Source organism: Ischnura elegans, chromosome X (assembly GCF_921293095.1).
Source record: "Ischnura elegans chromosome X, ioIscEleg1.1, whole genome shotgun sequence".
NCBI classification, from domain to species: domain Eukaryota; kingdom Metazoa; phylum Arthropoda; class Insecta; order Odonata; family Coenagrionidae; genus Ischnura; species Ischnura elegans.
Window position 1 is genome coordinate 52,628,507 of NC_060259.1, and position 14,733 is coordinate 52,643,239.

Here is a 14,733-nt window from a genome sequence, read left to right on the forward strand (position 1 = left end):
TTATTTTGTTTCCTTTTATGAAGGAAAGTAATTGTGTTTTTTTATTTTGGGGGGTCCTCTCGCTACGCTACTGGTCAGTTGTTCATCCTAAGATTTTTCCTATTTTCATTTCCAAACCCAAGCGTAACAGTTTAGGCCCTGAGTATGTAAAGATGTTAAAAAAAAAAAACTTGAAAGCCCATAAAATATTTTTTTATTTATAAAAATATTTAAATGTGTATGAAAATCTAAAAAGCATTCCATTAATTGTATGTACCCAGAATAAACTTGAATAATGACTTTGTTTAATGGCAGGAATTTGAAAATGCATTTGGATTCGAAAATATCCTATTCGAAAGATCTGGCTCCAAAAATCCTGGATCCGTCCATCCCTAGTTATTTTATTCCATTCAATTCTTAAATTTTAATGACAGCAATGCTACAGATAAATCAAAATCGCACCTGTTAGAAGGAATAAGAATCGATGGAATCGGAATCGAGAATCGGGTATCGATTTGAAGGAATCGGAATTGGAATCGGAATCGAAAAAAAATGGAATCGACTCATCCCTAGTTTCCGCAATCATTTTAAAAAAGCCAATCCTACGTAAAAGCACCAGGATTTTTGCATTTTAATGCTGGGCCACTCCGGGATTATAATTTCCATTAGAATCCTCTTTGTAAAAGGAAATTAATCTATTTAATTTTTTGACAAGGAATGCTTCAAGGTTACTTGGACGTCTGCTCTAGCATGCAAACGATGATCAGTGGCGGAAAAAACTCTTGATTGAATTTAGAAGATTCTTCAATGGTTAAACAATCGCAAATTAAGATAAATGTTGTCTACAATATATAATTCTATATTACGTACTGCAAATGTGCAATTATTGCCATGTCCTTGCATTCAGGTGAATGTGGCCCAAAGGAACCGGAGATTTTGTCGCACTCTGACATATTTATGCTGTGGCTAGTCAAGGCGAAACTGGAGAGGAAGGGAATAGCAGTGGTGTAGCCGGTGGGGGAAGTGGAAGTAGAGATAGCATGATTCATAGCTAGGCACTTGTCTGTATAGACAAATTGCCTAAAGTCCTGGTTTCCTATGATTGCTGCTTCACGATGAGGTGATCGCGTGACCAATACCTTCACAGAAGCTCCGTATTCATGTTATCTAAACATGATCAGCGTGCGCGATCGCGTTCAGCATCACGGAACTGCGTCCTGCAGCAGTTGCATAACGGGCAACTTGCGCGAGATGCGACTATGCAACGTGGTGCCTGACGTTCTAGTTTCCAATGTAGCACAGCTATTTTGTGCAAACCAATTTTCTGAATCCGTGATCTCACAGACACGGGTGCGCAGTTTTTGGAAACCAGGCATTACACGGAGCAGTAATACGAGTACAATCACGTTATCAGCGCTAAAAAGGTAGGGGTCGGTGAAAGATAGCCGTGAATGATTTCAGAGAGCAACCTAAAATATCAGACAATGTGCAAAAATAATATTAAATTGTTTGATTCACATGATTAATGAAAAATATATGAAATTTAAGTGAAAGTTTGGATTATTTACGTGTTTCGATCATTCGTGCCGCCTCCCCCCCGTCATCAGCCATCATCATCAGATAATCGGGTGTATACTATATTACACTCATTAGACTTACTTCTTCTCTAGTATTTTTATGCAATTTTAAAGTTATCAAACATATTTTTTGTCTAATTTTATCTTCTATGTACAGTGGAACTTCCATCTATCGTTTTTCAAGGGAATGGACGAAAAAAACAATGAATGTGGGAAAATGATCAATACAGAAATGTTTGGCTAGGTTGCCTACGTAGCAGGAAATGCAGGATTTTGTCCAGTATTTGCGATGAACTTTAAAAGATTTATACAAGAATAGAGTATTTGTACATTTTGGTAAGTGATCTCCAAAAAAAATTAAATGTCAATTAGGCTAAATTCGGAGTCTGAGAATAGTGATGTATTTTTTGAGTGAGATATTAATTATTAAAATTTTCAAAATTAATGATGGTCTGAAACACTTTATTCTTTAGGCTTTATTCTCAGAGCTGTAACGTCATTTTGTTCTTTGTGTTTTCAGGCACACGTTGTTCATTACGACCTCTAAAGCATATACTGAGTTTTAAAAGAAGCCATGGAATGGCTTATGGACTAGGTTCAACGTGTGTACATGGTATCATCTACATCTTAGAATTCATTAATTTCTCGGTTACGCTGGCGACAAGGCTCTCTATTAACTTCCCTACCTTGAACTACCTACTAGTATTTCTCGCTCTTTGGTTCTCGCTTTTGCATTCGTTTGCAGATTCATGTCGACATAAACATTAATAGAGGCACTTAAAAGGTGATGATCCTTGTGACATTATGACCTAACTCGTGAAAACAAAGTCTCTAAGTAACAGTACCCATACTATTTACTAAAAAACGGAAAATCCGGGAAATTAATTTTCGATAAAAAGTGATAATTTGAGTATTCAAAATTTTTGTAATTTTATATCAAGCACAGTGATGCAAATGACTGCTTTGACTGGACCTAATGTAACTCCAGTTATTTGTTCTTATGTTTCAAATAGCCCAGAAGTTGTGCCAATTAAGTAATGAATCATGGATTCATTCAGTCACTACAGGTCAAAAATCAATGTGAAAAATGAATTTTTCGCGGGTAAGTAGGTTAAATAATATTAGAAGGGAAAAGAATTCTTCATTTAAATTGAGATCAGTATTTGAAATAATGATATAAATATCGATAGTTACCTACGCACTGGCACTTTTACTTGAGTAAACCTTCGAGTCAAGCTCACGAGCTTTTGGCCAAATACTGTTAAAAACACTCTTACTATATTCACTTTGATCTAAATACTGATTAGGTTTCCCGTCGATTTCTCCTTATTATAAATGAAGCTACACTATAAAAACCCTCCAGTGCAACATTAAAACTTCGTGCGGTGGCATGTCCAACATAATCAGCATGGCCAATCATTGAAGCTTACACCTTCAGGATATTATTTGAAGAAACGTACACAAAACCTGATTCCAAGATATGCACTTAAATGTATTTTCCTTTACACCGATCATTTCCACTAACGTTTTCAAAATGCACACGCAGTTCACTGTAACTGAAACACCTTGCAAGCTGATGAGATGAGAGAACAGAATGACATCATATACTGAGGAGCCAATAGCTGAGCATTTTCGTCTGCTCAATATCAATGCGAAAACAAAGCATATTAAATATTAATGATTATGCCAGCTAAGCAACAATTAAGCAAGCTGTTAAACGAAATTAATGGTATTTATGATGAACTTTATCGAAACTACTGCATTTCAATCGTAATCCTCCCGAGTGCAAATACTCTTTAGCTGTTTTCAGAAATATTGGAATTTTATGGAAACACTTTGGTTGGAAATACAATTGCTGATTCAACTAATATCTCCTATAAATATCCGAAGGGAACACCCCACCCCACAAAAAAATGTTTGCACACCATCTCGGCATTTACACTGCTACAATGGGTTTCTGTTTGATTTTCTTTAAAAGTTCTTACTTGTCACACACCATTTCAAGTACAGATATTTACGAGAGCAATGCACATCGTATGCCTAAAACAATGTCTTCCCTGGTGCAGTGATTGGTTGTGAGATGGATCACATGGGACAAAAACATGCTATCTGAAATTTTCCTTTCCGATTGGCATATTTTTAAGATAATTTAGGCAGTTGTGTAAAGCATGAACAATTTTGCATTAATTGGCAGCAGCACAGCCATCTGATCCTCGACTTCATCCGATTTCTTGTTTTCACCAGGCAGCCCCCTACCCCCATCTTCACCCCCACCTCTATCGTCATGTGCTAGTGGACAACCTGAGGCGTTTGCAAGATTCACGGATTCTTTTCTTCTTCTTCAATTAAATATTTTCAATCCATCTTTTAAAGTTCTCACTTACTTACTTGGGAGGACCATGGTTCGATGAGGAATGAAAATAAAGCTAATAAAAATGAAACTTGACTTTATTAGACACACTGAAAATACTCACTTTTTTGAAGTCAACTCTCACTGGAAAGTATGTACATAACCACTCATATGAGGTGAAGTTTGGAAATGACGCTTTCGCTTACAACTGGTAGGGAGAGAGACTTTATCCTGAGAAAATATCCCTTTATCAGTGACTCTGACAAGTGAGATTTATAATTAACTCGTAAATTGTAATCTGAAATCCTGTTTTTGGAAAAAAATGCCACATCAGCTGCCCTGAAGCTCAGCTGTGAAGATATCAATTTTGCCAGAATGCCAAGTCTCTGTCATATTTTGCCAACTACCTATTTCCTTGCTTTAAATGTTTTAAATAATATCAGAAGTACGTCATGTTTGGAATCATTCTTTGGTTGATTATGTGCACATTACTAATATTTCAATTATTATTTTACAATAAAGGTATAATACCAGTTTCCAAAAGTCATTGTTAGACACCTATGGCCTAACAGATGACTCATACAATAGTTGACCTTCAGAAACTTTGAAGCAGGTAGGCTGAAAAAAGGTTAGTTGCCAAGAAAGGGGAGGGGTGAAACACGTTTCTATTATTCTCTTGTAACTCGATATTTTCTTTCGAAGCTAATGATTTATGGCAGGGGTCTCCAATTTACTAGGCCGCGAGGGCCACATTCCAAGTTCCGAATTGCCCCGCGGGCCGGATAGCAAATTTGCCGATGACTGAAGTATTCGAAGTACTACTGAGTATACTGAAGTATCCGGTGGCATATTTCTTATTTACGAACAGTGGAAGGGGACTTTGACGTGTAGTACAGCACTGCAATGCTCCTAGCGGCACCTCACAGAGTTATTTGGAGAGTTATTTTGGAGACCCCTGATTTATGGTCTTTGTAACATGAACCCTGGGCGTGCCATAATCAGGGGTGTCTGAGGCCTTTTCACTGGTTTAGGAGAGGAGGAAGGTGTCAGAGGAGGGGCCGAGGGCTGATTAGAGGGGGATTGGAGACTTTGGGAAATGTGCAACATAGTTAATATCCTATGGCACTGGGCTTCATCCTATGGTAGTTCCATCTTTTGGTGATTCAAACTAAGTGCCTGTCATTATTAGCCACAAATGACACATTGTAAATTATTTTTTTCTTTTTTTCTTGAAAGATGGATGTGGGAAAGTAATACATCGGGACCATGATCTTCAACTAATCAATGTGGGAAAATGTGGGTAACAATAGCTTTCGGCAAAAGGATGACATACACGAGATTCAAAAAAGAATGAGGCCAAACACAATGCATTTCTGAAAGTATTTATAGGTTTTAATAAAAGTAAAGTTGAACATTGCAATATTTCCACTGAGTTTTACTTTGGACCCTACGCGTTTCAGTGCTACAAACAACATTGTAGCAACGAAGTGCATAGTGTCAAAAATGAAACTCAGTGGTAATATTGTGCTGTCCAATTTTACTTATATTAAGAACTTCCACCACATCGTGCCTAACATCATACAAGATATAGATTTGAAGCTTTAATTATTGATACAAAGCTTTCTAGTTAGAGCAAGGCTATACCAATATTCAACACTGTCCAAACAGCACAATTTTCAAAGAAACAAGCGTTGCATGAGCACACTAACACAACATGAGACAGACTGGAAACGCAAACTGCGTATACCATGTAGTGCGCCCGGCTTCACATTGAAGCCTATGACGTCACAAAGTTGCAAGATTGGACGTATTGGTCCCCTAGCTCCCTTCTTTGTAGCCTAGCTGCTTGAAAGACGGAGGGAGCACGTTCCTTCCCTTCCACTTTTCCTATATACGCTTCTGCAGCCCAACCCCTCGCTGAGTATTTCGTCTTATGTACTCTGTTAAAGTTCACCACAGTTGACGTCTATATCGCTCTCGATTTTGTTGCAGATTGCGCATTTTGAATGAAAAACAAAGTTTAATTTTTCATTAAAAAACAGTAAATTCCATAGAGTATCGCCAGAACCATCAACTTCAGCAGATTTTGCAGCTGCAATTTAATATAATGATTATCTATACCTATAAAAATGTCTTTCATATCGCTCTTAATTTTGTTGCAGATTACGCATTTTGAATGAAAAACAGTTTAATTTTTCATTCCAAATCAGTAAATTCCATAAAGTTTTGCCAGAAACCATCAACTTCAGCAGATTTCGCAGCTGCAATTTAATATAATGATTAACTATACCTATAAAAACGTCTTTCATATCGCTCTTAATTTTGTTGCAGATTACGCATTTTGAATGAAAAACAAAGTTTAATTTTTCATTATTTATTGTATGTGCTCAGAAGAAACTTGAATGTCTAATTACTTCATTTTATAGGAGGCAATTTAAAAAGCATTTGGATCCAAAAATATCCAAAGATCCGACACTTGAAATCAAAGATACGATTCGGATCTGGATCTGGGAAAAATCGTTTTTTCGTCCATCCCTAGTTTTTATGAATACTTACATACTTTCAAGCATTATAGCTTAATACCTTTGTTAAGTAATGTCTGTCATTTATGACTCTATATGTGGTGTAGATGGTTGTTGTAAAGCTAAACTACCGTTAGCATTATCAATTCAGATTAAGTCTAATTTGTCTAATTTTCAAGGAGGATCATGTGTTCTACCATTAGATATGAATGAATTTTAGTGGATTCTCAGCCAAGATGGGCCAGGTTTTGGTGGTGGTGTTTCAGTGGCTTACTATACCATCGTAGTTTAGGAAATTACTTCAGGTTGTTCATTTTGCTGTCTTTTGTGTTCATGTTTGAGTTAGCATCTTGTAGTTATGAAATTGCTTCTAGGAGAGGTCTCCTTCCTATCATTTTTTGTCCCTGTACCAATTTTATTTTTTACTGATTACTAGAAATTACTGGGGTTAAAGGATGTGCTCTACAGTTTCTGAGCATTTGACCTCAAGCAATCTAATTGACTGAGCTTTGAGGTAGCAGTATTGACTGTTACTAGAGGAATTGAGGCCAGGATTTATCCAACATTAACTACATGTGATTTACTTCTTAACATTCTTATGTTTAATTTTAGTATGTAGCACACAACTTATACCATGAAGAGGTTTTTTTTAAACAGTTATCATTGATAGGTGGATTTAGATTCACATTAATGCATGTGCCACTTGTAAATTAGTTTTTAAATACACTTCGTAATATTTGAATTTTGTACTCAATTTCACTATTTTTGGGAAATTGCACTATCACTGCACAATATTATGCAGTACTTTTGGCTTCAATGAACTTTGGATTGTAATTTGGGAATTGCCGAAGAAGAAATATCTGTTGTAGTGTGAATGAAATTAAAAGTAGTCTGTCTACAAGGGACTTACGTTGCTGAAAATGTCGAACACCTATATAATTCAAAATTGTCTTTGTAATCACAAGCAATAACATTGAAATTCTTTGCATGTGGTATGTTGTAGTATTTCATTGAATGCTGATGTATATTCTTTACTAATTCCTCCGCTGCCAGAAGTAGCTTAAGATTGTATATTAATGCAGTTTTCATCACCATACAATTCACAGATGTATGCCACGATTTTGTGACCATTTCAAATTCATATGAGGAATGAAGTTGAACCAAACATGGTAATCTTTCTTTGGCGTATGTAATTTAATAATAAAGATAATAATAATTTTTTTTTAAGTGTTCCTAGAGATCACATATATGCCAGTGACATTGGAAGTCATCAAAAATATAATAAAAATAAATAACAATTGATACAAATAAATTAAGTGATAGGAATATTTACAATGTTTACAGTTTAAAGGAAAAGATACAATATTTTGTGGCCTATGGACAAAGATTACTCAGGGCCCAACATAAAATTTTTCAGGCTATAGTAGTTGTTTTCCATGAAATATTTCTTCAAAGCATTCTTGAATTGTGTAGGTGGAAGACATTTGATATCATAAGGTAATCTGTTGTGTAATTTTGTTAGGGACAATAAGGGTCCTTTTTGGCAGAAGGTGTTGGGGTAGAAGATCATCGGTGGTTCTGGTTGCGTCATTATGAGAGAACTATTTTTTTTTGAAAGTTTTCAGGGTTATTTTTAACAAAAGAGGCACAGTTGAGTATGTACAGTGATGGGAATGTTAGAATTTTCAGATCATTATAAAGAGGTAAGCCAGGTGATCGCATAGAAACTAGCCATGACTCTCACTGCACATTTCTGTATAGAGAAGACTTTGTGGCAGCAGCTAGAATTACCCCAAAAGATGATGCCATAAGTTAGTTGAGGATATATGTTGGCATAATATATCATTTTCAGAGTATCAATGGTAGTTACTTCGGCCAGCTTTCTTATAATAAATATACCAGTGGATAGTTTATTCATTATATAGTCAATATGTGATGACCAGTCAAGGTTGTCAGTGAGGATAACACCTAATAATTTTGTTGAATGTGCCCGACTTGCCGCTATTATTTATTTGAAGATAAACTCAACTTTGAGTTTTATTTCATATTATGTTGGCTAGATAATTTTCCTTGCTTCAAATAGAGGTAAATAAATCTTAAATTATATTGTAGGTATGCATGTTGATGGCTGAAATTCATGATCAATTGTTCAGTGACAATAAACTGCTAATTTATGAGGAGATTCTGTGATTTGGAGAGTATCCTAATTTTGGTTATAACAGAACAAGGTTAAGTTGGCGACTCTAAAAAAGGAAGTGCTTGCTCTTACTTCACAAGAAATAACATTACTATAAATTTTTACCTGGGTACTCTTCATAGGTTTTGGGGAATATATTATTTTTCATTTACACTGTTTTTTTAAAGTTCAAATGGAGAATTTGATATGTTTATTTCTTGTTAGTCTTGGATTAAGGTGAAAGACATTTGCACTCAAAATCTTAGTGTTCAATTTGCTACCAATAATTCTTATAAGATACCTTTTTTGATTTTCATAAAACATGTCCTATTTTATTATGTATTCATTTAAAGTTTACCTAATACGTTAGGTAATGTAGGTGGTATGTGTTAATTCTATTCATATCTTTGTGCAGTGATTCTAAATTCATCCCATAGTATCAAAACATAATCTTATTATTTTTCAAGCATTCATGTCTGTGGAAGAGGTGTGAGTAAGTGTCCTTAACTGTCTAATATGCATTCATGCATCAGTGGAATATTTAGTTGCAATTGTTGTTGCTGGTCAAGTTCATTGTGGTGTGTATTTGTGCTTTTAGCTGACCCCTTGGTACTGGGTTTGGATCCTGCTTTAGGCATGAGTATTTTTATGGTTTTAGTCTCCCAGTCTGAGATGCTGCAAAAGCTTTTTGTAATCTTAAATGTTGTAATTTCCGTTGATATTATCATAGTGTTATTACAAAGTGAAAACCCTAATACATATACATATAAAATATTTGGGTGGGCATAATTTGCTGCTTCAGCCATGATTTCCATACCCATTTTAGCTGAAGCTAATGAAATATTAAAGTGATTGTAGGGGCATTGTTGATTTATTGTTGATTATTTTTCAAAAATGACTTATTAAATAAACATTAGTTAACTAATTAGGATTTTTATCTAAAAAAAGCTGAAGCATGTGGCTTGATGGAATGTATAAAGTATACACAATTGTTTCCTTTTCTTGTTTTATTCAATTTTTGAATCTCTTCATCCTAAAAAAATTAGGGTAATTATATTTTGACATTTTTTATATCATTATTTATAAAGAAATAAAAATTGTATTGGTTTTACGGATGCAGTTCATAAAATGCATTCTGGCTGTATTGCTTGTGCTTGAAATAGTTAGCCCATGTGTAAAAAGTTTAGGGGGCTACAATTACTTAGTTATATGTGGATACACTCCTGTTAACTTTGAATCGAACTTCAAATCTAGCACACTGCAGCAGAATTGCAGCAATTATTTTACAACCTGACATAGGAAAGGAAAAAATGCCTGAAAGGATTTAGAAAAAGAGCTGCCATCCAAATAGGCAGAGAAAACTGCTACCTTTCCTCATTTCAGAGCCTCCACAAATTTCTAAAGAATTATTCACCAGACATGATCAAATGAATGTACCAATTCAAATACCATCTGTGCTGTTAAGATAGTAACTTCGGAATGGGTGATGGAGATATTTTCAGGGATATGCCACCCATAAGATAAGGTTGTCATTCTAATTCAGCAAGGCCTATGTTCAAATCCTTTTAAAATTGTGGTCAAACTAGGAGTGGAAATACTGAATTCATGTAAATACGCAGTGTGACTCTGTCTTATGTTGATATTATTAAAGTGTATAATTAATAACTTGCTGGTGTGATTTCTGGGTTTCCACCGTGTTGTTTCATGTCCGATGATGACAGTTTTGCCGTCATCTTCAGGTCTGAAGTGGAGTTCTATACAAAATAGGCCTGAATATGTATGCTGAAGTTGTGGAAGTAGCAGTCATTTTGCAGTTCTACCTCTTTGGCTTCTATATATTGGCCCATTTTGCATCACTCTCCACTTCTGACCCAAAAATTCTGATTGGATTGCTGGCAAAACTATCATCATCAGACATGTAACAACACAGGGGGAGCCTGGAAATCGTGATAGCATCTACCATTCATCACAGAGGACTTTATAAGTTTTTAATTACATAGTTACCGATCAACGCAAATCTCTGCCGATGGGAATATGTGAAGCTCTTCTAGTCAAGCTCATCAAAAACATGTCAAAACATGGGCAAGTGTTATTAGCCATGAATATTTTATAGATTGATGAGGTTATGAACCCTCCTCAATCACATTCCATTGGGTATGTTGCAACTTCTAGCAACTGCAGTTGTGCAGCTGGATACAGCCCTGAAGACTGGGTCGCTTGAAAATGATGTAGTTGAGTCATGGAAGAGCACCCCTAGAGTGTCTTAAAACAAATGCATACCATTGACATTGCCATAAAGATTTTATAACAGCTTAGAAAAGGTTGAAAGTTTATAATCCTTTCCCGAGACCAACTTCGTCATAAATGGGAGTCATTTTAGTATGCCTTCAATAAAAGCAGGTTTTGCTTGTAGAAAAAGCCTTATTTTAATAGGGAATTGATTTCACTTTGTGAAAAGCAGGAGTTTGTTTTGAGTGGGTTTCACTGTATTAGGTAATATGACCAATTATTAGGATTTAAAGAGGAAAATACCTAGGGATCTATAAATAATTTGTTGCTACTGCTATATTTATGGGAAAAACATGTGTATTTCACCCTTCCTCTTAAATAATTTTTTGCTACTGCCTTCATGTGAATTTCAGTTATGTTGATTGATGTTGCTGTATGAAAAGTGTATCGTGGAGAGAAATCAGTTGGTACTCCATTACTCCTCAAATTAGTATTCTTGAATTTTTCCATTAAATAACCTTTTTTATGACTAATGATTTTTATTAAAGTACATACAATGTATATTTTATGGTCAAATTCAAAATAATATGATAATGTGCTCCGTAATAATTTATGCAAACAAGTACTGCAAAACTTAACCTCTAGAGTATACCAAAGACCACCTAAAGATTATATGTATGTACATATTTATATTCAAGGGAAATTTTCATATTTTCTGAAAGATATCCGTTTTGGAGTTAAATTTTCTCCTGAGATACATAACTCCTGAGGATAGTTCATAAGTGAATATGTTTTGTATATCATTGTAATTTTTTAAGTATGCGTATACAATGCTATTGTGTATATAAGTTCCATTTTTATGGCTACAAGTGTTGTAATTTTGTCTGTTTAGGTAGGAAGATGTTTTTAGTTACTTATTTATTTTAGATGTGTATATTTTTTGGCATTGCCATTACCATATACATACATTGTATATAAATTCATACTACATGGCATTTTCAACTGTGAATAAATATAGGTAGATGCATGAATTGCTTACCGTCCCTTCTTGATTTCTCATCTCCTCTCTGTATTGTTGTTTTCAAGCATTGTCTGTGATACCCTTTCTCTTGCATGCAAGCCTAGGTTTGCTCATCCAGTAGCATAGAGTTTTCTTGCATGGCATTATTGGGAATTGAAGGGATCTTGTGATTAAAATATCCCTGCCTAATTTTTTTTTATGTTTGCCTTCCAATTTAGTTGCATATTCATATATACATAGTGGTTAAGCTTTATGTGAATATTAATTTTCATCATGTAGTTCCACCTATAAAATCAAGTTCTGTGTGTTGCTTATTTTAAGCTCAAGTTGATCATTGTCTGGTGAGCTTTTCTCTCTGGCATAATCTTTTGTCCCTCATGCATTTCCTAGCAAATTTATATGAATATGCTTGATATTCCAGTTGTTACTTTTGGGAATTAAGTATGTACTTGGAAAAGGGTTACTGTTACTGAACATGATAAGTGTACTGTGATCTTTTATGCTTGGAGTTCACTACTTCCACATTATGGAATTGTTTGGGGTTCTTACAAAATCTTAAAATATGTCCTCATTGGTATGCATTGTTCAGCTTATAAAAGATTATGAGTCCCATGGTTAAACATTTATTCTAGCTGTACTAGGATAAGATTGACCTTTTTCACTACACATGCTGTTGTAAATTGCAATAAGTTTTTAATGATTTGTTTTTCCTTTTTATTTTATTTTATCTTCCAGCCAGAAGTGGTTGGGCAGTTACCTAACATCACTGAATTGTGGTGTGACTTCAACAGAATCAGAAGTATTCCTCAGGTTTGTTAATTTTTTTGAGAAATCAGTAGAGCTATTTCTCATTTGATGAGTAATTTAATCTTAGTGGTATATCATTTCAGTTTGTTGGAAACCTGAAGAAATTGGTCCACTTAGATGCTAGTAACAATAACATTAACTGGGTGGCATCAGATGTGGAGAATTGTCAGAAGCTTTGCGATTTGACCCTTTCAGGAAATGAAATTCAGGTAATTTTGACTTGCTATTTTTATGATCAAGTGCTGAAAATATTTTTATCTCATTCTGCCACTAATATCTGTTTGACAGGAAATTCCTGGGTCACTTGGAAATCTGAAGAATTTAATGACCTTGAAGTTGGATGATAACCAACTATCTGTTCTCCCAGAGTCAATCGGAAAAATGTCATCATTAGAAGAATTGATCCTTAGCCAAAATGATTTTGAGACTTTGCCACCTTCAATAGGACTATTAAGGAGACTACACATCCTGAACGTGGATGAAAACATGTTGGAAGACTTGCCTCCAGGTCAGCAAGCATTTCAAGTAATAAATTCTCCAAATACAGCATAATCCCGATTATCCAGGCTAATGATGGGGAGAGGCAGCACGAATAATCCAAAGTTTCACTTAAATTTCTTTTAGTTTTCATAATTTACGTAAATCAAACAATTTGTCATTATCTACACTCATTTTATGCTATTTTAGATTGTTTTCCGGAGTCATTAAGAGTTTTCTTCTCCCGACTGCAATCTTTTTATCAGCAATAACTTGATTGCTCTCTTACTCTCCCTGCACCGTGTCATATCTGGTTTCCGAAAGCCATGCATCCGTGGCTGCAAGGTCACAGATTCAGAAACGTGGTTTGCATGAATGATTCAAAACCACTGCACGACGTCGGAAACAACACTGTCAGGCACCACGCCGCTTCTCGTACAAGTTGCCGAGGATGCAGCTGCTGCGGGATGCAGATCCGTGGTCACTGAGTGCGATCGCTCACCGCAATGCTTGGAAAACAGAACACAGAACTCCCGTGACGGCAACTATGGCACACGATCACACAGCTGCAGTTATAGGAAACCAGGACGTGAGATAAATTGATGCAAGCGAGAGCCTGGCTATGGCTTATGATTAGAGATACGTGAAAATTGCACTTTCATTTTTATTTTATCGCACTTTCAATAACAGTTTATCGCATTTCGTAGCGTCTATTTTCATAATGAGGTAGATGACGATAAAAAGTAGGGAAACACAATTATGTGGCAGAATACAGAATATTTTAAATAATTATGCTGTAGAACAATGATAAATCAAGGAATAAGACATATAGTGGCGGAGGCATAACTTGCCCGCTCCCACTTGTAGTTCGCGGCCATGTAGAGTCCCAGCCAACTAGCAGCTGGCCTGTCGCTCACATGCTTTAAGCGGTGAGTGTCGGCGGAGCATTTAAACTGTGTTCGTCACAAAATGTACGAATTTTTCCGTCGAAAAGGCAAATTTGCGTAAAAATATCTTTTAAGTCCAGTCGTCGCATCTATATCGCATTTGCGATTTTCACGCATCTCTACTTATGATATCTCTACTTCCACTTCCCCCGCTGCCCTCACTTTCCTCTCCAGTTTGACCTTGACTAGTCACAGCGTAAATATGTCCGAGTGCGATGTAATCTTCAGTTCCTTTAGGCCATATTCAACCGAATGCAAGGCCACAGTAATAATTCTGCATTTGCGATATGAAATATACAATGTAGACAGCGTATCTCTTAATTTGCGATAATAACCATTGAAAAATTAATCAAGAGCTTTTTTTCCCCGCCACTGATCGTCATCTGCATGCTAGAGCAGACGTTCAACTAAACTTGAAACTAGAGATGGGTTGAATAGCAGATTTCTCGAACTCGAATATCGAATTCGAATATTAAATCATTGCTTGAATACCTCGAATACTAGAACTGCACAAAGCATAATAAACTTACTTTTCTTCTTCTATTTCACGTGATGAATGTATAAATGAAAAGGTATACAGTAGAACCTCGATCTATCATTTTTTTAAGGGGATGGACGAAAAAAAACGATGAATGCAGGAATGGTTGA

General features: G+C 35.6%; 1 protein-coding gene across 3 annotated transcripts in view; it reads left to right on the plus strand.

Annotated features, from left to right (window-relative positions):
* The window catches only part of LOC124170476 (erbin-like), a 62,082-nt gene that overhangs the window by 7,030 nt on the left and 40,319 nt on the right, over window positions 1-14,733 (plus strand). For all 3 annotated transcript variants that reach the window (XM_046549197.1, XM_046549199.1, XM_046549198.1), the window contains exons 5-7: window positions 12,590-12,664; window positions 12,745-12,870; window positions 12,950-13,169. In XM_046549197.1, coding sequence (XP_046405153.1) covers window positions 12,590-12,664; window positions 12,745-12,870; window positions 12,950-13,169 — 421 coding nt within the window. The remainder of the gene's footprint in view (window positions 1-12,589; window positions 12,665-12,744; window positions 12,871-12,949; window positions 13,170-14,733) is intronic.